This window comes from Erpetoichthys calabaricus, chromosome 5 (assembly GCF_900747795.2).
Source record: "Erpetoichthys calabaricus chromosome 5, fErpCal1.3, whole genome shotgun sequence".
Lineage (NCBI taxonomy): Eukaryota > Metazoa > Chordata > Cladistia > Polypteriformes > Polypteridae > Erpetoichthys > Erpetoichthys calabaricus.
The window spans coordinates 29,003,744-29,029,686 of NC_041398.2; the positions used below are offsets into that span (position 1 = coordinate 29,003,744).

Genomic DNA, 25,943 nt, shown 5'->3' on the forward strand with positions numbered 1-25,943 from the left:
TTACAATGACCAAATGCATACAACCAAGTCAATGCTTGGGTGGCTTTGGGACAAGTCCACGTCTGCTCTCCTTGGGAAGTTATTTATGCCATGCTTAAGGGTTTACTCAAAAATTTATAGGGCGGTACTGAAATGAAAACAATGACGTTTTGTGTATTTATGATTATCACTTTTTAGTATTACGTAGCTTTTTTATCAAAAAATGTACAAATAAAAAGTCACCCCCTATCAAACTCCGGTTGAATGAGCGTTACCGAAAGAGTCCGGTTGCGCATGCGCTAGGTTAAATATGGCGACGGCTGTGGGGGAGCCGGGAAGTTTAAACAACGGTTTTATTCGTAACTTAAGCTATCACGGCGTGAGTTCACGCCTTTAACTGGGATACAAGAATCAGATGGTGTGATAGCTTCACGTCTGATGTTCTTGCTACGTCGCTGGTGAGTAATTTGGCATTTGCAAATCAGGCGGCGTTGGTTTGTGTCGGTAGCTCTTAAGAGGAGCTCGGTGATTGTTAAATTGTGCTCTTTCTGGGGTTTGTGAGACGGGAATAAGCGACGAGCCGGAGTGTCAGCTTTTAGTTAAATCGGTTTATCTCCCGTTTAACGACACTCATATAACTAAGGGTCCCTCGATTTTGCTTATCAGCCTCGATTATTTTATTAGTAGTTAATTACAGTGTATTCCGGCCAAGTTACATTTTTTATTTTTACGGACAAAATCACGTGCATGTCAAATCATAAAGGAGTTTTGATAGTTTGGGGGGAAAAAATTGGTTTAGTGTCACTGTTTTTCTGATTGTTTGGCGGTTTGTACCTTGAATTGCAAGTGTGAGAAGCTGGAATATTCCGCATTAAGGTACAATAAATGTGAAAACCGGGGCTAACATTTAATCTGGACCAGCACAAATGGTAATCCTGGCTCCTTTCGCCCAGTAACCTCTCAACATCGACAAAACAAAGTTGGTCATTGTTCACTTCTCAACGACAGTCGCACTTTACCAGATGTGTAAAATAATGAATTACAACTTCTTAATTACTTAAGTCAAAATTTCAGCCGTTTTTACTTTACTTGAGTAAATTTTATTCAGGGCTGCTTTTACTTTTACCTCACAACATTTTTAGAACAAGTACTGTTCCAAAGTATACAGTTAGACCAAATTGCGAAGCTCAGGGTCCAGAGTGTAACAACATGAAGTGCAAATAATAAATTAAAATTAAATAAAAAATAGAAGTTAAATTTAAAATTAAAACACAGACAAGACAAAGAAGTAGCAGCAATATTGATGTGTAGTAAGCAATATGAACATTGATTCAATATATGGTATTTGCAATCTAGATACATAAATAGTCAATAGATATGTAATATAATAAATATCTAATAAATAATAGATATACAGTGCATCCAGAAAGTATTCACAGCGCATCACTTTTTCCACATTTTGTTATGTTACAGCCTTATTCCAAAATGGATTAAATTCATTTTTTACCTCAGAATTCTGCACACAACACCCCATAATGACAACGTGAAAAAAGTTTACTTGAGATTTTTGCAAATTTATTAAAAATAAAAAAATTCAGAAAGCACATGTACATAAGTATTCACAGCCTTTGCCATGACGCTCAAAATTGAGCTCAGGTGCATCCTGTTTCCCCTGATCATCCTTGAGATGTTTCTGCAGCTTAACTGGAGTCCACCTGTGGTAAATTCAGTTGACTGGACATGGTTTGGAAAGGCACATATCTGTCTATATAAGGTCCCACAGCTGACAGTTCATGTCAGAGCACAAACCAAGCAAGAAGTCAAAGGAATTGTGTGTAGACCTCCGAGACAGGATTGTCTCGAAGCACAAGTCTGGGGAAGGTTACAGAAAAATTTCTGCTGCTTTGAAGGTCCCAATGAGCACAGTGGCCTCCATCATCCGTAAGTGGAAGAAGTTCAAACCACCAGGACTCTTCCTGGAGCTGGCGGGCCATCTAAACTGAGTGATCGGGGGAGAAGGGCCTTAGTCAGGGAGGTGACCAAGAACCCGATGGTCACTCTGTCAGAGCTCCAGAGGTCCTTTGTGGAGAGAGGAGGATCTTCCAGAAGGACAACCATCTCTGCAGCAATCCACCAATCAGGCCTGTATGGTAGAGGGCCAGACAGAAGCCACTCCTTAGTAAAAGGCACATGGCAGCCCGCCTGGAGTTTGCCAAAAGGCACCTGAAGGACTCTCAGACCATGAGAAAGAAAATTCTCTGGTCTGATGAGACAAAGATTGAACTCTTTGGTGTGAATTCCAGGCGTCACGTTTGGAGGAAACCAGGCACCGCTCATCACCAGGCCAATACCATCCCTACAGTGAAGCATGGTGGAGGCAGCATCATGCTATGGGGATGTTTTTCAGCGGCAGGGACTGGGAGACTAGTCAGGATAAAGGGAAAGATGACTGCAGCAATGTACAGAGACATCCTGGATGAATACCTGCTCCAGAGCGTTCTTGACCTCGGATCGGGGCAACGGTTCATCTTTCAGCAGGACAACGACCCTAAGCACACAGCCAAGATATAAAAGGAGTGGCTTCAGGACAACTCTGTGAATGTCCTTGAGTGGCCCAGCCAGAGCCCAGACTTGAATCCGATTGAGCATCTCTGGAGAGATCTTAAAATGGCTGTTCACCGACACTTCCCATCCAACCTGATGCAGCTTTTGAGGTGCTGCAAAGAGGAATGGGTGAAACTGGCCAAGGATAGGTGTGCCAAGCTTGTGGCATCATATTCAAAAAGACTTGAGGCTTTAATTGCTGCCAAAGGTGCATCGACAAGGTATTGAGCAAAGGCTGTGAATACTTATGTACATGTGATTTCTCTTTTTTTTTTATTTTTAATATATTTGCAAAAACCTCAAGTAAACTTTTTTCACATTGTCATTATGGGGTGTTGTGTGTAGAATTCTGAGGAAAAAAAAATGAATCTAATCCATTTTGGAATAAGGCTGTAACATAACAAAATGTGGAAAAAGTGATGCGCTGTGAATACTTTACGGATGCACTGTAGATTACACTTGATTATATAGATGTGGATTACACTTGCTTTCACAGAGTTATAGAAAATGTGAAGAATATCAGTTCCCACATTGAAGGAACCCAGTCTCCTAAAGATAAAGCACCTTTTCTGCCCTTTCTTGTATAGCTTCTCTGTGCTGAGACCAGTCCAACCTTTCATTAATGTGGACCATTCAAGTACTTGTAGGTGTCGACCATGGACCACCTCTATGTCCACTCTTTGTATAGTGACCAGATAAAAAGGTACTTTGGTGCAGTGAAAGTCAATAACCAGTTCCTTGGTTTTTCTGATGTTAAGGCCAGATAATTCTCTTTGCACCAAAAAGGCAAACTTCTCCACCTGCCTCCTATATGCTATCTCATCCCCCTTACAAATATACCTCATAAGTGCAGAAGCATGTGAGAATTTCTGCAAGTGACATGACCCTGTGTTTGATTTGTACTATCAAGACATATATAATAATCTCAGTACTGTGCAAAAGTTTTAGGCAGGTGTGAAAAAATGCTGTAAACAAAGAATGCTTTCAGAAATATAAATGATTGTTTATTGTTATCAATTTACAAAATGCAAAGTGAGCGAACAAAAGAAAAATCTAAATCAAATCAATATTTGGTGTTACTACCTTTTGCCTTCAAACCAGCATCAATTCTTATAGGTACACTTGCACAAAGTCAGAGATTTTGTAGGATTCTAGTCAGGTGTATGATCAACCAATTCTACCAAACAGGTGCTAATGATCATCAATGTCACACGTAGGTTGAAGCACAGTCATTAACTGAAACATAAACAGCTGTGTAGGAGGCTTAAAACTGGGTGAGGAACAGCCAAACTCTGCTACCAAGGTGAGGTTGTGGAAGACAGTTTCATGTCATGGCAAGATTGAGCACAGCAACAAGACACAAGGTATTTATACTGCATCAGCAAGGTCTCTCCCAGACAAAGATTTCAAAGCAGACTGGGCTTTCAAGATGTGCTGTTCAAGCTTTTTTGAAGAAGCACAAAGAAACGGGCAATGTTGAGGATCGTAGACGCGGTGGTCGGCCAAGGAAACTTAGTGCAGCAGATGAAAGACACATCAAGCTTATTGCCCTTCTCCAAGCTCAGAACTTGCAGAAACCAGTGGGACCCAGGTACACCCATCTACTGTCCGGAGAAGTCTGGCCAGAAGTGGTCTTCATGGAAGAGTTGCAGCCAAAAAGCCATACCTCTGACGTGGAAACAAGGCCAAGCAGCTCAAGTATGCACGAAAACATAGGAACTGGGGTGCAGAAAAATGGCAGCAGGTGCTCTGGACTGATGAGTTAAAATTTGAAATATTTGGCTGTAGCAGAAGGCAGTTCATTCGTCGAAGGGCTGGAGAGCGGTACAATAATGAGTGTCTGCAGGCAACAGTGAAGCATGGTGGAGGTTCCTTGAATGTTTGGGGCTTCATTTCTGCAAATGGAGTTGGAGATTTGGTCAGGATTAATGGTTTTGTCAATGCTGAGAAATACAGGCAGATACTTATCCATCATGCAATACCATCAGGGAGGCGTATGATTGGCCCCAAATTTATTCTGCAGCAGGACAACGACCCCAAACATACAGCCAAAGTCATTAAGAACTATCTTCAGCGTAAAGAAGAACAAGAAGTCCTGGAAGTGATGGTATGGCCCCCACAGAGCCTTGATCTCTATATCATCGAGCGTGTCTGGGATTACATGAAGAGACAGAAGGATGTGAGGAAGCCTACATCCACAGAAGATCTGTGGTTAGTTCTCCAAGATGTTTGGAACAACCTTCCAGCCGAGTTCCTTCAAAAACTGTGTGCAAGTGTACCTAGAAGAACTGATGCTGTTTTGAAGGCAAAGGGTGGTCACACCAAATATTGATTTGATTTAGATTTCTCTGTTGTTCATTCATTGCATTTTGTTGATTGATGAAAATAAATGATTAACACTTCCATTTTTGAAAGCATTCTTTGTTTACAGCATTTTTTCACACCTGCCTAAAACGTTTGCACAGTCCTGTGTATGTGTGTGTGTGTGTATATAATATATATAATTATACAGTAGAGTCTCGCTTATCCGACATAAACGGGCCGGCAGAACGTTGGATAAGCGAAAATGTTGGATAATGGGAGGTGTTAAGAAAAAGCCTATTAAACGTCAAACTATGTTATAATTTTACACATTATGAGCCTAATACAGTGGAACCTCAGTTCATGAACATCTCTGAACAAGTACACATCGGGTTATGACCAAAAAGTTCGCCAAACTTTTGCCTCTGTGCACGACCACACACTCCGTATAGGAACAAGCCAGTTTCCCTTTTTGGTTTTTGCGCGCCAATGATTTCTGCACGTGTTCAGTCTCTTCCTGTGCAGCGTTAGAGAGCGCGAGAGAGAGACACAGACAGACACATGCACACGTGTGAGACACACACACACACACACGAGACGCACACACGCGCATGAGAGAGACGCACGCACGCGCACACACGCTCACGAGAGAGAGACATGCACGCCAGAGAGGGCCAGCCACATAATCCACTGTAATCATGTTTTACAACAAAACAACAGAAAAAATTAGCTGAAAAAATTAACTTAGCAACAAAAAATAGACTACACTCATACTTGCAACTTGTAGTTCTTGTTGCCGATTAATGCGTTTTTTTTTTTTTGTTTTTTTTTTTGTGGTGGGACGTCGTATAATACAGAATGTTGGATAAGCGAGACTCTACTGTAATACATATGTATAAATATAGTAAAACCTCTGGTAACGAACGTTTCCGAACACGTACAAATCGGGTTACGATCAAAAAGTTTGCCAGAATTTTGCATCTGTTCATGACCACACGCTCTGGTGGTGAACAGAAACACTGGCGGCCAGTTTCCCTACGCGTGTTTGTACGCACCAATGATTTGCCATTCTCCGTTTCCGATTTTCTTTTGTTTGCGTATACAGGGCCTAACAGAGCAGCTGATGTTGCAAAAGGAGTTATAATGTTAACCAAGCAGAGGCCTCAAGTGCTGGAAGAGGTGGAAAAGCAGTTGCTACTGTAGTTGAACGAGAAGCACCTTGCAGGGTATAGCGTAAGCGAGCCGATCATATGTGAGAAAGCTAGGAAGATTCATGGCGATTTGCTGATAAAAAAAATCCTCCTTCGAGTGGCAAAGGTGAGGAATTTAAAGCCAGTAGAGTATGGTTTTAAAAGTTTCGCAAGAGAAGTGGCATTTAATTTTTTTTCCCTGTGCATAAAACTCAGCGAGCGGTTCGTAAGCGTCTAGCGCAAACTCTTACAATGTTAGTTTTATCTGTTGTTCAAGGTTTTCTCAGTGTTCAATGTTTTTACATTTAGTTTACTATTACACTGTGCATTCTATGGTATAATTAACTTTCTGTGCTTAAAAATATATATTTACATACAGTGCGTACGGTCTGGAATGGATTAATTGTATTTACACACAATCTTATGGGGAAATTACATTCGGGTCACGTCCACAGTTTTGGAACGAATTATGGTCGTGACCAGAGGTAGAACTGTATGTATGTACTGTGTATATGTATGTGAGTGTATATGTATGTATAATATATAAAATATAACCTACAGTGATCCCCTGACTATCGTGGAAGTTACGTTCCAGAACCTACAGTGATAGGTGAAAATGTGCGATATAGAAAGACCATATAAATTTTTTTTTTTTTTTTTTTATTATTATTGTTTAAGCCTTAACATATCCCTCCCACACGCTTTGAACACATGTAAACTTATTAAAACACACTTTGTAAACACATGATATGTGGATGTCGGGCTAAGGATATGAGTAACATCTCTCTATTATAAAAAAAAAATCTTGGCAGGGAGACGAGGTGTGATCTTCTCAGAAGACAATTTGACGTCCCGTGAGAGACATTTTAATGGTCACGCAAGACAAGGCAGTGAGACAGAAGGACAGCTGCTCTACAGGCTTTTACATGATCGATGCATAGAGCGACAAGCAGAACACGCATCTTGGCAGAAGCAGCACAACGCCAGTAGCTGATCTGTCCACTTCTGCTTAGCGTGCGTTTAGCTCCCCACCTTCACAACGCGAGCAGGAGAGACGCGAAGTGGCAGGAGTGTAGTGCGCCTCCAGGGGTTGGGGGGGTTGGTGGAGCAAAGCGATCGAGACCAGATCATCTCGGAGAGACACTTTCACGACACGCAAGACTAGACGTTACAACCTTCAGAAGCGAAACCCGAGAGACGGTGACCTTTGCACGTCACGCCCTACTTACAAACAATTTAAAACAAGTTCACCGACATCTAACCTCGCAGTTGTTGGTATGCAGACACACTTCAGGTGCTCCCAGCTCTTAAAACAACGACAAGCAGAACATGCAGCTTACCAGCAGCAGCAGCTGCAGCAAGCCAGTGTGTGTGCAGCCCTCACACCCCCCCACACAACACACAGCTGGCCAGCAGCAAGACACCAGCTGAACCGATTGCATCTCTTCAGCATGCGTTCAGACCCCCCTTGACAATGCAAGCAGCGTTATAAGTCCCGCGAGAAAGAGATTTAACCATGCCCAGGGCAGGGAATAAAGGAAAAGTATTGTTTTATAAAAGTTTTAAAGTAAAAATGAAAATAATGCATACGTAGCAATTCCCATGAAAATAACAATCTCTTAAAATTGTTTATCTGGTAAACGAAACCCCGGGGGTGGGCGAGCGAAGCGAGCAGGGGGCAGACCCCCCTAGTAATATTAATATTAATAAATCTGCAATGTAGCGGGGGCGCAATAGCTGAACCATGATATAGCGGGAATAAAATATATACAGTGGAACCTCTAGATACGAGTTTAATTCGTTCCAGCACTGAGCTTGTATAGCGAATTTCTCGTATCTAGAACAAACGTCCCCATTGAAAATAATGGAAATCCAGTTAATCCGTTCCGCATCCCAAATATATTAACATAAAAATCGATTTTCCTAACAAATAACACTGATAAATTATATATACTGTAGTCTACCTTTAATAAATAACACTGGTAAATAATATAACTGATTATTAAAAGAATCAAAACAGGTGTCCAAAGTGCAGTAGAGCATTCAATAAATCTTTAAATAAATAATCCTTAAAACAGTCGTGAAGTGGAGGTTTAAAGTACATAAGAATAACAATCCTTTAACACGAGGTTAAAACGTCAACAGGAAGCAGTCTTCAAAAAAACAGATGACAATCCCCGGTGCTTCTTCTCTGTTAGCGTCTCACCTGCTTCTCCCATGCGGGCTCTGCAACAGGCGAGACACTTAATGCAGCTGACCTTCTCTACACCGTCCTGCTTCAGCTGTTTGGCTCGCCTGTTCAGCTACACGCGAACCTGTACTCGCTCGCTCTCTCGCACCGACTTCCTACTGCTGCGGATTCTTGCCGCCTCCTGCAACCTCCGCTCTCTCTCCTCTCTTTTCTTTTACTTCTTCTCCCCCTTAACCGGCTCGCGCTTCTCTATATATGCGGGGAAGACATGGCAGCTGCTAGGGTTACCACTTTTAATACAAAAAAATAAGGGACGCATACGTATTGATTCAAAACGGGACGTGCAATTTCATTCTCAAATACGGGACGATTCCGTATTTTAAAGGACGGGTGGCAACCTTGCCCAGCCCATCAGCCACAGGAACAATCATGGATGTGGGCAGTTTCCCACCTGTGCACTTAGGTGAGAAACGCAGACACCGCAGATCGCCCTGCGGCTCGCTACAGCTACCACGCCCCCTCGCTAAGCCGCGAGCTATACCCACAGCCTGGCTCGTGGCTCGTTACGTGAGCCAATGCTCATATTTAGATCTGAAGTTTTCGCTCATACTTTCCTCGTATTTTGAATTTCTCGTATACAGAGGTGATCGTATCTCGAGGTTCCACTGTATATATATATATATATATATATATATATATATATATATATATATATATATATATATATATATATATATATATATGAACAATAGATGAATCATTTGGAATTCCCTGGATTTCTGAATTGATTACTAATTCTAGTAATATGTGGTCTGATCATGATCTAAGTCACAGTTACAGACCAGCACAATTCAACTGAACTACAAGTAATGACACACAAACAGTTGTACTTTTGTCTCTACTGAGCACATTGAGTAATTATTCTCCGTGCAGACTGGGAAAAGTAACTGAACCTTTTGTTAATGACTTCTCCGAAATCTAATTGGAGAAAGGTCTTTCAAGTAAGGAGATGATTGTAAGTATGGGTTGTATGGGTTGCATGGGTCACTCGCCCTTTAGATAAAGGGACACAGAGCCCAGAGCCTGGTGGCTGGCTGTTACCAGTCAATGGCATGAGTCAGTGCCTGCTAGTATTTCATAACTCAAGATGCCCCAAAACAAAGATGAACCTGTATCCAGTAGAGAGTGCACACTCCCTGGGAATAAATTCACTGGTTATTGCAGCGTGTTACTAACTGAAATCTATATAGATACAAATTAAACAGCGATATCCCTCCCCAGTGACATGGAGGTAATGTTAATTAATAATCACTTAGGTGGAATACACTTACCTTGAGTTTAACGTTGGCTTACACTGCAGACAATAATAAGAAGAATGAAGCCAGTGACAAAACCCAGTCCTGGAGTGTGGACCGATGGAATGGAGTCTGTCGGTGTCATCCAAATACGTGTGGAAGGCATTCTCGGGAGCAGGTGGCGACGTCGTCCATCAGTCTGTTGGTTTTGAGGTGCCGGGTGATTTCTAGAGCTTTTTATACTGTTTCTCCAGGTCCAGGACCCCATCAAACGAACATGCAGGTCTTTACAAGGATAGTGGTAGTGCTGCTGCTTTGCAGTAAGGAGACTGTGGAAGATTTTGGGTTCGCTTCCCGCTTCCTCCCTGTGTGGATAGCGCTTTGAGTATTGAGAAAAGCGCTATATAAATGTAATGAATTATTATTATTATTATTATTATTATTATTATTACAATTCGCTCCAACCAAGGGCACAACTATTTAGTGTAGGCTCAACATGCATTGAAAATAGCACATGGTTACAACATCCCACAGCCTGCCTGAGTGGTTTCCAATGGTCTTAGTCCATCTTTTTGTAATATTGCTTGCATGATAGTTTTATGTTTCTTCTCCTGTCAGCTTATGTGTTTAATTTAGATGTGTCTGCTGTACCACATGGTTCTTAATTTGAGTAAAAAGCAGGTTTTCTAAAATGTATTTCACAGATCACAGTGACGTATTTCAAACTTAATGAACAGAAACACAAAGTAGACCTAGATATTTATTATATGCACATGTACGGTCCAGTACTTGTTGGAGAGAAAAAAAAGGATTTATAAGAAAAGGTACATTAAAATAGTAACAATCAGTAAAAATAACGTGCTACAGTGATATATTATTGATGAAAACACTCAATAGATCTAACAAAACAGGAAAATTCAAATAAGTTTTTTTTTTTTTCTTTTTTTTTTTTTGCTGCTGCTAAGTGAGATGTGAAGATATATTAGGTTAATTTTGGTTTAACTATTATTTTTTGTCAGAGATTGAACATGACAAATGTACTGTAGAACATTATACAACTGTATTTCAAATAAATAAAATAGGGGTATATAATAAACTAAAATCTTAAATCTGACCCATCAAACGCTTCAAGTGTTCCAAGTGTACACAAGCAAAATACACAAGTAAATTATTTGGTCAATTTCAATAAATAAAATAGGTACTCTCTCTCTCTCTCTCTCTCTCTCTCTCTCTCTCTCTCTCTCTCTATATATATATATATATATATATATATATATATATATATATAATATTAAAACCAAATACCACTGACTAACTCATCATGAAATCTCCCGAACCATGAGGACTTGGGACTTGAAATTTGGAATGTAGGTTACCTTTGGCCCATAGGTGCTCGCTAAGAAACGGTTTTAAAAATTTCCTGGTACAAGCGTGAAATTTCTTAGTTTTTTAGACCCGTTTGTATGTCTGTCCACTTTTCACGAAAGAACTATTTAATGGATTTAGATCGAGTTTTTTTCTATAATTTGTTTGAACATTCTGGTTGATTCCGGTATCATAGTTTGCTTACAGTACTGATTTATTAGCACGAATCCGAAAGAGATTCATCAGGCTGCGGGGAGGGGGGTGGGGCCCTCCTTACTCACGCATCTGCATTGGGGCATAACCTTAACTCCGCTTAGTTAACGAACGAGAGAACCACTTAACGGATTTAGATCTTTTATTTTCTATAATTTGCTTGAACATTCCGGTTGATTTTGCAACTTCTCTCGTCACGCTAAGAAGCATAGTTCGGTTGAAGGAGTGATATATTCGCGCTAATCCGAGACTAAGGGGATGGGGAAGAGTGACGTCAGGAGTAGAGAGCTGGGTAGGGCCCTCCTCACAGTCCTGTTTCACTAATACGCGGATGAAGCCGCAGGGAATGGCTAGTACATCATAAAGTCTCAGTTCTGACCGGTGAAAAGCTTTGACGTTTTACAGGAGAACACACTAAATTTGTTGATCACCTCCAAATAAATGAAAGCTTTAAGATTTTAGTGTAAGATTTAAGATTTTAAACCTTTCTAGTTTTGCAGTAGAAAACAAAGTAAATTCTTTGGTCAGTTCCAAATAAATAAAGTTAGATATTATTACAAAATATTAAAAAAATGCTTCTAAACAGTGTTCTTTCCTTTGTATAGATTTGAACTGTTTTAAATGGTTGGGAAACATGCCCACAAACAAATAGACAAAAAACATTCTGTATACATCCTCTAAATAGTGGCCAGCTTATGCTCCAAGTCCGAAAAAAAAGGCACAAGAAATCCCCATTAGTGCAGCACTTGCTTGGGTCTGGGACTGCAAAACCTTCCATTGTGTGTGCTCTAAAGGATGGTGCTGTCTTTGTGGGGAAAAAAGCTTTCAACACAGTTTTCATTGCACACTACTCTGCTTCTTGTTGGACTTTACATGGCTAAAATATCTCCAAAGTACCAAATTTCCTCTGCCCTTCTTTTCAACAATGTCCTAATCTTTTGAGCCTTCGGCTGTGTCGGTTGGGGGGGGGGGGGGGGGGGGGGGGGTTTCTTCAGTAATGGATCTTTTTTTTTTTTTTTTCCCCCCTACATTTTTCCATACACCAAGTATTTGTTAACATTTTCTCTTTTATCTCCATTCCACTCCTGATATATGCGGCTGCTGCAACCCAAACAATAACACGTGTGCTGCTCCCGGCTCTGTGCTGTGTACATGAACCTAACCTGACATTGCTGTAACTCTGTTCTAGCCACATAATTGATTTGGCATGGCACCGTTCTCATTATCCTTGGCTTTTTGTGTTGTCTGTCAAAACATGGATGAAATGAGTTGTATCAACTTTCTGTTGACCATGTCCTTTCCTATTGAGGAAAAGTTATTTTGCGATTATTATCTTTGTTTTATCGCCCAGCCCTAAGGCAAACTAATAGTCATAGACAATTTCAAACCTGTTTACTCCTAATTGTAGGAGCAGAGGAAGAGGGCCTGTTCTGGCAGTGCTGGGTGCAATGCAGAAAAAGGTCCTGTAAACGGTACCAGTCCATCGTAGTGTCCACTTGCAAACATAAACACACTCTAACTGGAACTATCTAACCAGACCTACAAGAGTTTGGGACTATTGGAGAAAAACTGGAGTACCCAGAAAAAAAGCAAATTTTTTAATTTAGTATTCTGGATCTGTAAAATAGCGATGCTAATCACTGTGCACTACTGCGACACATAAGCTAAGCATCTATTAATCATATTTTAAGTAAACTAGGGGGCTTCGCTCGCCAACCCCCATGTTTGGTTTTCTGGATACACACTTAAATTTTTTTTTTTCTTTGAATTGTTGGTATTTCATTAGTTTTCACTTTTATTTCAGAACTTCTGTGAAAACAATATTTGGAATCTTTGGAGTCCCAATATGCTGAATCTTTTAAATGAGGTCCATGAGACACGTGTTAAATGACTTTGTACCATAATTCAGGATAGGTTTCTCTGTTTGGAATTTCAGCACAGACAAAATGATCTACATCATCAGCAGTTAATATTTTTTGTTTTTTTGCAAAATAACCAATAAATGCATGTGAGATAAAACATACTTTTGAAATTCTCTGACTTAAACTTCTTTACATACTTCTGACATATCACCTATGTCCATATATCCATATCCATATGTCCATATATCCGATCTTTATTCGCCTTTTCGTTATTTCTCCGAGTAATAATTTCTCTTTTATTGCACTAATGCGATGTTTACTGTCTTTGTTTTGACACTGTCGTTTTTTTTTCTGCTTTCATATTCTGTATCTTGCTCTGCATGTGTTTCGCACCTACGTTTTTTTGTTTTTTTTTTGACTGTTTTGAATTCCAGTTTTCATTATCTGTAACCTGCTCTGCATGTGTTTTACTTGTTTTGTAACCTCTTTATGACGTTTTACTTTGTTTTCTACTGTCTTATTTCTGACCTTGCTTTGTCCTGAATTCCACTGCTTTCATATTGTCTAACCTGCTCTGCATGTGTATAGCGTGAACGTCTTTATGTAGTACTACTTTGTCTTTTACTCTTTGTCTTTTAATGCTGAGCCCGATTTGACATGCTTTTTTTCAGTTCCACTTATTCCAGGCTGATAATTACTTTCCTTATTTTCTGAATTTGCTCCTAGATTATTCTTTTTCTTTTTTGCTCATTTTTCTCTCCAACGCTTTTGAGTCTCTTTTCTCCGCACTGCTTTCTTCTTCGCTTAGTCGCCGACGTTTCATTTATAACGTATTGTCCTTATATCTATCTAATCTATCTATCTATATGCATTATATGCGCTGAGACCCTGGATCTATGTGTGCTCAAATCCTTTAGACGACAGAATGTTTTGCTGCCCGTTGTCTTGATACTGGTTGTAGGTAGGGCATGTCTTGCAAGAATCTCATGTTCTATGTCATCACGAGACGGTCCTGGGTCAATCTCTTCGCACAAAGTCTCATGTTTAACGTCCCCGCGAGACACTCCGTGGCCATTCTCTTTCGTCTCGCGGGTCTTTTAAGTGTCTTCCATGATCTTAACATAAAGATCACGTCTCGTCTCCCTTCTTTCTCTCCCAGGATTTTTTATTATAATAGAGAGAGAGAGCACTGAAATTTCTTAAATTAATGGCATTCACATTTAAAGCCTTATGTTGACTGGTTATCTGTCTTCACGCTATGGAAAATTATACTCTGCGTAAATGGTATAGCATGGATGAAACAAATAAAATATACTGAAGTGCTTTTTATTTTACATTCTGTTCATTTTTTAAAAAATATTTTTATATAAAAGTTTAAAATAGTTTTAAATGACAAACTATTTCAAACTGTCTGAAAACTATCTACTCAAAAATGTAAAACTTTTGTAAATCTCAAAGAATAAGTTGTTACATTAAAAGATGCCTGAAATATTAATATCCGTGCTTTTTCAACTTTGGGGTTTGTTCCCCAGAGTCTCAAATCCTTGAGGGTTTTCCCTCCCAATTTCAAAATTGAATTTCAAGCCCTGGACCTCGCCCCTTTCTGAGCTGAACCCCTGAAGGCACAGTGGACAGTTGTGCAAGGATGTTGTAGAGACCAGCATGTAATGGTGGTTGGTAACTATCAGGTGATCGTTTCTGGTAGGAAAGAGTCATTTACTGTATAGGCATATGCTTCCCTGTATCCTTCCTCACATTTATATCCCTATTCAGACCACTGTAATCCAGGTTGTCATCTTTTCAGCTTTGGGTGCAGTCATAGGTAACCTTTCAGTTTGTACCATTGTTGGAACTAGTGCTATTTGGTTCTTCTCATATCTATCCGGGATCCCTTTGCAGTATGCTTTCTTATGCTTTACTGAAGATTTGCTTACCTTTATATCCAAGTCACTTTTTGACAGAAAATCTATTCCCAACTGTAGCAAATAGACAGAAAGTTACAGATTCCAAAAGTACTTTTGTGAAAATTGTCAGGATTAGTGTTTCTGGTTCACAGCCTGTGATTACATGGTTCCATCACTTAGGCTGGTTTGTCTGCTAGTCTGGGCGTTCCCACGGGAAGGCTTAAGTCTATCAGTTTTGCTTCTGCATAGATCACAAGAATGATTTAGGTTTTTTCTGTTGTTCGCCTCAGAATTGGCAAGTATCTGTGCATACTCTGTTGCGAAGCAAAGGCATCACATGTGGATGGCCCGTTATGTGACTGATCTAGCATGGCAACATTGATTTAGTGCCAATTTCCAGACACGTGTCTCATCCTCTATCGCTACTGAGGAAGTTAAGGACATTCAGTGAGTTACTACCTCATAGAGGGTTGTGTTTTCCAAGATATGATCTGGATCAGTGTCCTAAATGTGCAACTCCCAGGGTTCTTTTGGGTTGGGCACATGTCTGTCCTTTACCCAAATGACCCCTCAGTGTATCATTGTTATCTTTCCTGGGAGTACAAAATATATGGAAACATGTGGCACTTTCACTATTAGTGAGATAATAACAGGAGACTACAATCTGCTTTTTATCCTGTTTGTTATACCCAGCGATGGCACATACCTTGGTGTCTAACCTGTTGCTAAATGTATAAAGATATATAAGAAAAAAGATTTTTTATTTAAAAATGTTTTACTTTTTTGTTAATTCTGTTTTAGGTTTTGTTTTTGTATTTTTTTGGTATTGCATTGTTTTCATTTTGTAAGTATTTTGTTTATATATTTTTAAAAATATGTTCCTTGTGTTCTGTGAATGGAACCCAAAGGGGCAGGCCCTCCCTGATGTCACTGCTACAGGTCCACCCTCAGCATTTAAATTTAGGGTGAGGTGATTGGTCTATCAGATTGTGAGAGCAAGTTGTGATTTGTAGATTTAAGACAAATTTGTAAGTGCTGTTTGGATTTTCTGGTGTTTGTGCCTTATTACTTCTGTCTTTGGATTTAGTCACTGGATTACAGATTGGACTTGTTTGCCCTAGGTTGTCAATTTAGGCATTCTATTTTGTTTTTTCTTTCCTTTTTGATTTTATTAAATTCTTTAAATATCTAAGCAACTGTTTTGTCATTTCAAGCCAGTGGTTTTGGACATTCTCTCCTTTGGAGGACATTTTTCTGAATTTGGGAAATTTTAAAAGTTTTAACATTTTCGGCCTAAACACTTTTGGGGCATGCCTGTTGAATTTGGAGCTAGGCTTCCTGAGGTAAGGCCTGTTTCTATGTAAACCAGTGAAAGCCAAGTCTGGGTTTTGGTTAATTTTTTTGACTAGTAATCAGAAATATTCAGTGCATTTGCTTAAGAGCACGTAATATGGCCTTCAAATCCAGAGACAGAGACACTCTCAGATCCACTCTTGAACCGAGGTGTGAGAGCAGCAAAATGTGCTTATGGGCATAAAATCCAGAGTCACTTCACTGACTCAAAAGATCCCAAGCGCCTGTGGCAAGGCATCTAGTCTATTACGGACTATAAACCCTCCCTACCACACTGTGATGATAACACAGACTTCTTCAACACACTTAACATGTGTTGTTATTTTCCTCAAAACGGCTAAAACATAACCGCAATAAAAGCCCCTCTCACTATGGATGATGAAATACTCTCTCGACCACAGTGATGTTCGGAGAGCCCTGGGCAGGGTCAACCCACGGAAAGCTGCAGGTCCCGACAACATACCAGGGTGTGTACTCAGAGACTGTGCTGACCAACTTACAGTTGTTCTCACAGACATCTACAACATCTCCCTAAGACAAGCCATTGTTCCTCAGTGCTTCAAAGCCACTACCATTATTCCACTGCCAAGGAAATCGCCAACATCATCACTGAACGACTATCGCCCCATAGCACTCACACCCATCATGATGAAGTGCTTCGAAGGGTTGATCAAAAATCACATCACATCCAGACTGCCTGCTACATTTGATCAACTTCAATTTGCATACCGCCCAAATCGCTCCACTGATGATACCATAGCAACTGCACTCCATCTGACACTGGCTCATCTGGAAAATAAGAACAGTCGTGTGAGGATGCTTTTTATTGACTTCAGCTCAGCCTTCAATACTGTCATCCCACAACACCTGGTAAAGAAATTGGAGCCACTAGGCATCAGCACCCCTCTGTGTAACTGGTTATTAGACTTCCTCACAGACAGACCCCAGACAGTACATCTTGGGAAAAAAACACCTCTGAGACTACCATCATGAACACTGGGGTTCCGCAGGGCTGTGTTCTAAGCCCCCTACTGTTCACCTTTGTTGACTCGTGACTGCTGTGCCAATTACAACTCAAATCACATCATAAAATTCACAGACGACACAACAGTAGTATGCCTCATCAGTAATGACGATGACTCCGCATACAGAGAGGAAGTCAATCAACTCATTGCCTGGTGTGGAAAAAACAACCTGGCACTGAATGTCAACGAAACAAATGAGATCATCATTGACTTGAGGAGAAAGCACATGCCTCACCAGCCACTTAAAATCCATGGAAACAGTTTGGAGTCAGTGAGAAGCACCAAGTTTCTGGGAGTGCACAGTACAGATGACCTGACATGGACCACAAATACCACTTCTCTTGTCAAGAGGGCACAACAGCGACTTCATTTTCTCCGAAGGCTGAAAAGAGCAAACCTTCCCTCTCCTGTCCTCACAGCTTTCTACAGAGGCACTATAGAAAGTATATTGACCAGCAGCATCTCAGTTTGGTATGGTAGCTGCACTGCCACTGAACAGAAGATACTTCGAAGAGTGGTGAGGACAGCAGAGAAAATCATCGGGTCCTCACTCCCATCTGTTAAAGAATTACACTACTCACGTTGCCAGAGCAGATCATTTAAGATCATAAAAGATCCCACACACCCAGCACATGGGCTGTTTGAACTTCTGCCCTCTGGAAAACGTTACCGCAGTATGCACTGCAGAACGACCAGATTTAACAGGAGCTTCTTCCCCCAGGCCATCAGAATGCTAAACTCTGTTAAATAACCTTTGTCCTTTTGCTCTCTTACTTACTGTGCACTTTATTACCACAAGTCTTAAGTTTACATTATATTGTATTGTAATATCATACAATATTGTCTATATATTATGTATAAATATTGTATCCATATAGTGCAATATCATAATCACTGTGAAATGATGTGCAATATTTTCTTTCATATTATATTTCACCCACTGACTGGCTTACATTTATTTATATATAATATATAATATATCTTTTGGTTTTTATTGTTTGTACAGTACTGTGCTGTCTTACCTACTTTCTGTGTAAGAAATGAAATGTTTATAATGTCTGTGTGTTGTCTTGCGTGCACTTGTCTTTTATGCACCTGTCTTTTATGTCTGCACATTGAGCCTGGAGAAATGCAATTTCGTTCAGCTATGCATTTGTTGTTGTACTGTTGTATAGTATGAATGACAATAAAGTTCACTTACTTAATGCATTTTTTAAGCAACTTACTTTTTTTCTTTGCAGACACCTCCTTGTCATAGGGAGAGGGTGGTTACGAAAGAGGAGATGTGCGAGTCTGTGCAGAGCTCTACTGAAGGTGAAGAAGAGGTGTCCCATGAATCATTGACATGTGCTTGGGAGAATGAGGTTGCAGTGGATTCTATTCCTATGGCTGTGTCATTGGAGTATTGCTCAGTTACAATTAAAAAAGAGTTTGAACCTGAACCTAATTACGACACTATAAAAGTTGAATTTAGCGATTCAAGATCGCAGGAAGCCTTTGAAAGTCAATATGAACTTATTAAAGTGGAAGTTGTGGAACCACAATGTGACCTTCTTAAAGCAGAGCTTTATGATTCAAAATATAATGATGTTCCAGGGAACAGTTTTGAATACCATTCTGGACTTGTTAAAGAGGAAGATGTTAAACCACCGTGTGACCTCATTAAAGAAGAAGTTTGTGATCCAAGATATGACCCCATCAAGGAGGAGATTTTTGAATATCAATATGGTTTGATTAAAGAAGAGGCAACTACTTCCCAGATTGACCTCTTTAAAGAGGTTTATGATTTGAGTCATGACCTTTCTCAGGAAAGGGGGTTTGAGTACAAATATGTCATTTGTAAAGAGAAAGCTGTTGAACCCTGTGGTAATTTCATTGAAGAGGACCTCATTAAAGATGTTCTTGATTCATCACTTGACCTAGTATTAAAATGTGATCCTGCAAAAAAATTAGAGAAAAACACATTACATCAAGAGTCGTGTTCAAGTAACAGATACACAGCTGCTCTGAGATCGTCTCAGAAGAGATGCAACTGCCCTCAACAGACAGAATCGTTATGTGACAAGAAAGAAGGATCTGGTGTGGATGTATCAAAGGATAAGAAAGAGACAACATGTTTTGGTCATGAGCCAGGAAAAAGTAAGTTGAACATAGCCATTAACTTTGAGAATTTTGCTTTATTTTGTTGTGCTAAGAATTTTTGGCCATAGCGTCAACCTTACAATAAATCACTTGTACACCAATTTAATCCACCCGAGGATCTCCAATGTACTGAAGCCAATCTCAACAGCGGTTGGTGCAAGGTGTGAAGCATTGTCCATTGTGCCTTCCTGCCGTCATAAGATCCACTCATGCATGTTCACCAGTGGGATCTATTTATAATTGCCTATTAACATGACCTACTCCCCTTTAGGAGTGTTTGGGGAGACATGGAGAAAATGCCCAAATTCCACATAGACAACTGGGTGCGGGCTTCAAACCCAGGATTCTGGACACGCTAGCTATTGAGGCATCTTGCTTCCATCAGTAACCTAAATGCTGATCCTCACTGCAATGACAAGAAAAATATTCCCCCTTTAGTGGTTCTTGATTAGGCAAGTTCTACACTCCTATAATGAACATTCATATGTAGGATGGATTGAAGAATTAATTTATATAGGGTAAGAACAACTGTGGCACAGTGATGTACACTGCTTGTCACAGATCCAGCATGTTTGGGCCATGTGGAGTTTCCACGTGAAAAGCTATAGGTATAGGCACAAAATGGAAGTGTGTTGTGACAAAAATTAACAATTGTCAATGCCAAAACACCTTCATGTCAGGCAGTGTAGTTTAGTGCCTAGGACATTGGATGAGCTATAAGTCCAAACTCACTGTGTGGCTTTAAGCGAATCTGTTTAGTCTACACAGGCTTCAGTTTAATTTGTGATTTAGAACTATGGGCAGCATGGCAGTGGTAGCACTGCGGCCCTGCAATAAAGAGACCAGGGTTTACATATTGGATCCTCCCCATGTCTGTGTTGGTTTCATCCTCCCACAGTCCAAATACTTGCTTGTTATGTGGATTGGTGATACTAAATTGGCCCTAGTGTGTGGTTGTGGTGTGTATGTGTTTGACCTGAGATGGACTGGCACTCTGTCCAGGGTTTGTTCCTGCCTTGTGCCCTATGCTAGCAGGGATAGGCTGCAGCACCTCCATGACCCTGTTCAGAAATAATCAGATTAGAAAATGATTGACTGATTGATTTGCACATATGCAATTCTACTTCATTCATGTAATAATCATGCCTTGTTCAATACAGCGTCACAGGGAGCCCAAACTAATGGCAACAGGTCATGGTCGGGTAAATTCATAGCAAGATAATTGCTAGGCATGTGTTTGGGGTTGAAACAGAGCAAACTGAGGAAATCCACACAAGCACACAGAAAACAATGAAAACTCCAGATAGACGTGGATTGGATGAGAGCTGAACTTGGTCCCTTGGTGCTTTAAGGAAGCCACACTAATCCCAGTACAGTTCAGTTCCATATTTTGAAAATACACCAAATGAGAAATATAGAATGGAAAATTAAAGGAGTGCAGACTCGCTCGTTTCTAGTTGTTAACAGAGGAAGCAGCAGAAATGTCTCATTAACATTTCAGAGATAAAAAAAACTTTTTTTTTTTTTTTAAATTCTTACAAAAGAGTATGAGGGAGGAGAAAACCAAAACAAACTACATACAGTATATAAATCAAAGTTCAGTACTCTATTGTAATGTTACTTAGACTCAGTCCTGGAGATCCCATGTGGCTTCGGGGTATTTTGTTCCCATCGTTCCCTATTTTGAACTGGACTCCTAGTATAATTCAAGACGCTGTAATTTTCCAGTTTCCATATTTTGGGGTCAGCTTTGAAATAACCACACTCATTTTGGTACACGGGTGTTTTTCAAATGTACTAAGGAGTTATATGGGTATAATTTAGTGCATTTTCATTGTTGTTGTTATCTGCATTTTGCTTTTCTAGGTGTTCATGTTACTTAATGTTTTACTAAGTAGTGTGTTTGTTCGATCTGACTCTCAAGTAGTGGCAGCCTTTCAGCCATCTGTGTAATTTGCCCGAGTGTCTACTTGTTAATTCTCATTATTAAAATGGGATTAAGGGAGACAACTATACAGGAAATTGGGCAAAGCAATAGGAAAACAGTAGAGAGTGTTTCACATTTAAAGTGATAGCAAACATACAAATTTCAAAATCTTATACATCAAACACACACGTTTGTGTCTTCCTGCAGTAAATTGAGAGTAAGTGAAGAGTAAAGCTGTTCCATAACCACTGTATCCACTTAATAGTATCATCTCCAGACAGAAGAGCAGCTTCAGCGACAGACTGCTGTCACTGTCCTGCTCCACTGACAGACTGAGAAGATCGTTCCTCCCCCAAACTATGCGACTCTTCAATTCCACCCGGGGGGGTAAACATTAACATTTAACATTATACAAAGTTATTGTCTGTTTTTCACCTGCATTATTATCTTTCTTTAATTTAATATTATTTATTGTATCAGTATGCTGCTGCTGGAGAATGTAAATTTCCCATTGGGATTAATAAAGTATCTATCTATCTATCGGTGCCTTTCATATCTATCTCTCTCTCTCTCTCTATCTATCTATCTATCTATCGGTGCCTTTCATATCTATCTCTCTCTCTATCTATCTATCTATCTATCGGTGCCTTTCATATCTATCTCTCTCTCTCTATCTATCTATCTATCTATCGGTGCCTTTCATATCTATCTCTCTCTATCTATCTATCTATCTATCGGTGCCTTTCATATCTATCTCTCTCTCTCTCTCTCTCTATCTATCTATCGGTGCCTTTCATATCTATCTCTCTCTCTCTCTCTCTCTATCTATCTATCGGTGCCTTTCATATCTATCTCTCTCTCTCTATCTATCTATCTATCTATCGGTGCCTTTCATATCTCTCTCTCTCTCTCTCTCTATCGGTGCCTTTCATATCTATCTCTCTCTCTCTCTCTCTCTCTCTATCTATCTATCGGTGCCTTTCATATCTATCTCTCTCTCTCTCTCTCTCTCTCTATCTATCTATCGGTGCCTTTCATATCTATCTCTCTCTCTCTATCTATCTATCGGTGCCTTTCATATCTATCTCTCTCTCTCTCTCTCTCTCTCTCTATCATATGGTGCCTTTCATATCTATCTATCTATCTATCTCTATCTATCTAATGTTTGGAGATGAAGTGAGGTCAGGTGTCTTTCACGGTTTTTTCCCTTGGTACTTTGGAGGGAAAGGGAGACGCCATCTCTCCCTCACCCTGGGGTTAGAACCATTTGCCTTGTTTACCTTGAAAGTGTCCCTTAAGTGCACATGCAGGAGTGGGGCAACAACAAAAGAGTGTTAAGCATTTAAAGGCATAGTAACATTACAAATATTTCTAAATATCCTATACACTGCCTATAAAACATTTTCATACCTTTTTGAAGTTTACTCATTTTATTATCCAACATTGAATGAGAGTGGGTTTAATTTGGTTTTTTTGACAACTTCTCAACAGACTCTTTAATGTCAAAGTGAAAAATTATCTCTGCAAAGTGGTCCAAGTTAATTACTGATATAAAGCAAAGAAATCCTTGATCAAATAAGTATTCACAACCTTTATCATGACCCCGTAAATCACCACTGATGCCACCAGTTGGTTTTAAGATTCCGATCTTTAGTTTGAGATCTGGTGTTACAGTTGTTGTATAAATTCACTTGACTGTTTGTGGAAGGACCAACTTGGGGTGTCAGTATGGTGACCTAACTACACAAAACACTCCAAGCAATTCTATGAAAAGCACGAGTCAGTAGATGGAGACTAAAAAAATATGAGTTACTGAATATCCAGTAAAATCAATTATGAAGAAATGGAAAAAGTATGGCACAGCTGTAAATCTACATGGAGCAGGCCATTCACAAAAAAACTGAAGAAGAGTTGGTGGCTGGGACAACAAAGAGACCTTTGAGAACTCTGAGGGAGTTAACAAGCTACAGGCTGTGAGACTGTGCAGACATCTGTTGACTTCAAATTTTACCAGTCACATCTTTATGAAGAGTAGCAAAGAGGAAAAAAATGCACAGAAGCAGAAGGGAGCACATGGGGGGTCTGAAGTTGCCTGGAAGAAGATCTGATGATAATTGAGAGTTTTAGCCATCAGATTACATCTTTCCTGAAGACTGAGCCTGAGTTGCCTTGAAAGCTTGCATATTGTAATTATTTTAGCTAGCCAATAAAAGGTTCCTTTTGCTTGACTTCTCACTATAGCCATCAGATAAAATGCTATGTTTGAACACTGCATATTATCAAAAACCCACCATCCCCTTAGAGAAGCATGGTGGTGGCAGCATCAAGCTGTGTGGGAGATGCTTCTCTGCAGCAGACCTTCGAAGACTTGTAAGAGTTAAATGAATGCATCAAAATACAGGGAAATCTTAGAGAAAAACCTGACACCTTGGGAAAAGAATTATTTTTTTCAGGAAGACAATCCCAAGCGTAAAGCCAAAGCAGCACTGTTAACATCCTGGAGTGACTAAGTCCGAGTCCAGATCTTAATCCAATGAAGAATTTGTGGCTGGACTTGAAAAACGTTGTTCACTCATGATCAACGTGACACCTGACAGAGCATGAGCAGTTTTATAAAGAAGAATAGGGAAAATGGCAGGGGTGATAGAGAGACCTGTGAGCACAAATCCAAGGCTGTCTTGGCTGCCATCTACTAAATGCTATTGTTCGGGGGGAATATTTATCCCATCAATTGTTTTGTTTAAGTTAGACACTGCTTTGCGGAGATCTGAATTCACTGAGATGAGTTCTGTTGATCAGCGGCAAAACAGCCAAATTTAAATCCACTATGATTCAATGTCTGTAACAGTAAAATGTGAAATCTTCCAAGGGTATGAATACTTTTAAGTACTGTAAGAATATATATTTTTATTAATGTTTTGATGACTGACTGTTAAACTTCTGAAACATTGACTAGTTGTAGATTAAATGATTTGTGCTATCTTTATGCAAAAAAAATGACTAGGTTTAAAATAGTATGACTGAGTGAATTCTAATTTATCCAATAAAAGATGGGCTTACATTTTTTCCCCTATAGTTTACTATTTTATGTCTATCTTGTCTAAGTGGAATATGGGGATAGTAGTGTAACTTGATTTTTCGATGCTGTTCTGTACAAAATGAAGTATGAGCAAATGAGAGAGAGATATTTTCTCTTTACACAATTGCTTCATGCTGATCATCCCTTCCATGCTTCTTTAGAGTTTCATATTGTGGTTCTGTTGCCAAGTCTTTTGTCTCCTTTTCTCTACCATCCTCCTGATTTACACTTCAGTTATACCTTCTGTATACCCTTGGCCTTGCAACATCTTTTCTGTACCTAATTCATGTGACGTGATTAATGATGATGTGTAAATCATGGCATGCGAAAATGACATGTTTCATTTTGGTCAGACAAGCAAACAAGCAAGAATTTCACTGTACTTTGATCTTAAAATGCCAGAATTGTTACCTTCCTTCTTCCTACCTACACATTTACTGGCTGTAGACATACATACATACATACTTATCACTCATGCAATGGCAAAGCCTTCCAATCCTTTGTCAGTAATATATTAAATATACCTGTGTACAGTTTGGCACTTCAGGTAGTAATAAAAGGATGACAGCGTTTCATAGTAGGGTGTTGTACCGTATTAGCCATTATGGATGCAATGAGAAATCAAGCAAAATGACACCTTCTATTGGCAAACTAAAAAAAAATTACAATATGCAAGCTTTTGAGGGAACTTGGGCCCTCTTTTTCAGCCAAGATGTCTTAAAACATGACTAAATATTGCCTTTGTTTTATGTGCTTTAATGACTTGCTTTTATCTTTTTCCTGCACTGCTTCTCACCCCGTTCAACACCGTAAGACAGTTTTTTTTTCTTCCAGCAGAATTTGCATAGTACTCAAAACTTAATATTTATTAAAGCAGACTTTAAAATAGAAAGCAAAGTACACCCCATGAAATAAATATTTTAACATGTGGACATATAAGGGTTTCCTACTCATTTAAACAGTGTAGATAAGGATGATAGGATTAAAAAATAAAATGAAATCTTTGCAGTAGGCTTATTCAGTGAAAAATGAATAGATATTCCATTTTCGTCTGTTGAAAATGTTAAGTCCGCCCCACGGCTCTAATAGTCCCCTCAAGTTGGTGTCTCCTCTGACATGGAGTGGGAGAAAGTGTTGTTTTTTTGTTTTTTTTTGCAACTCCTTCATGCAGAGCTTTTATATATATATATATATAATATATATATATGTATAAATATGCATACACACACATACAGTGGAACCTCGGTTTGCGAGCATAATTCATTCCGGAAACGTGCTCGCAGTCCAAAGCACTCGTATATCAAAGTGAATTTCCCCATAAGAAATAATGGAAACTCAGATGATTCGTTCCACAACCCAAAACTATTCATATAAAAATGATTTATGTATTTTTACTTTATATTTTGTATTAAACAAATTAACCTGCACTTTACCTTTGAAAAGAATCATGGCTGGTGTGAGTGAGTTTCTAAACTCTTGTGGAATTCCACCCAACGGGATGACACGCGGAAGA

General features: G+C 39.5%; 1 protein-coding gene across 1 annotated transcript in view; it reads left to right on the plus strand.

Annotated features, from left to right (window-relative positions):
* The first annotated feature begins 282 nt into the window (after nucleotides 1–282).
* The window catches only part of LOC114651582 (zinc finger protein 502-like), a 33,444-nt gene continuing 7,783 nt past the window's right edge, over nucleotides 283–25,943 (plus strand). Inside the window, exons 1-2 of the mRNA XM_051927410.1 lie at nucleotides 283–437; nucleotides 18,524–19,421. Of these exons, the coding sequence (XP_051783370.1) occupies nucleotides 18,566–19,421 (856 nt within the window). The 5' untranslated portion in view covers nucleotides 283–437; nucleotides 18,524–18,565. The remainder of the gene's footprint in view (nucleotides 438–18,523; nucleotides 19,422–25,943) is intronic.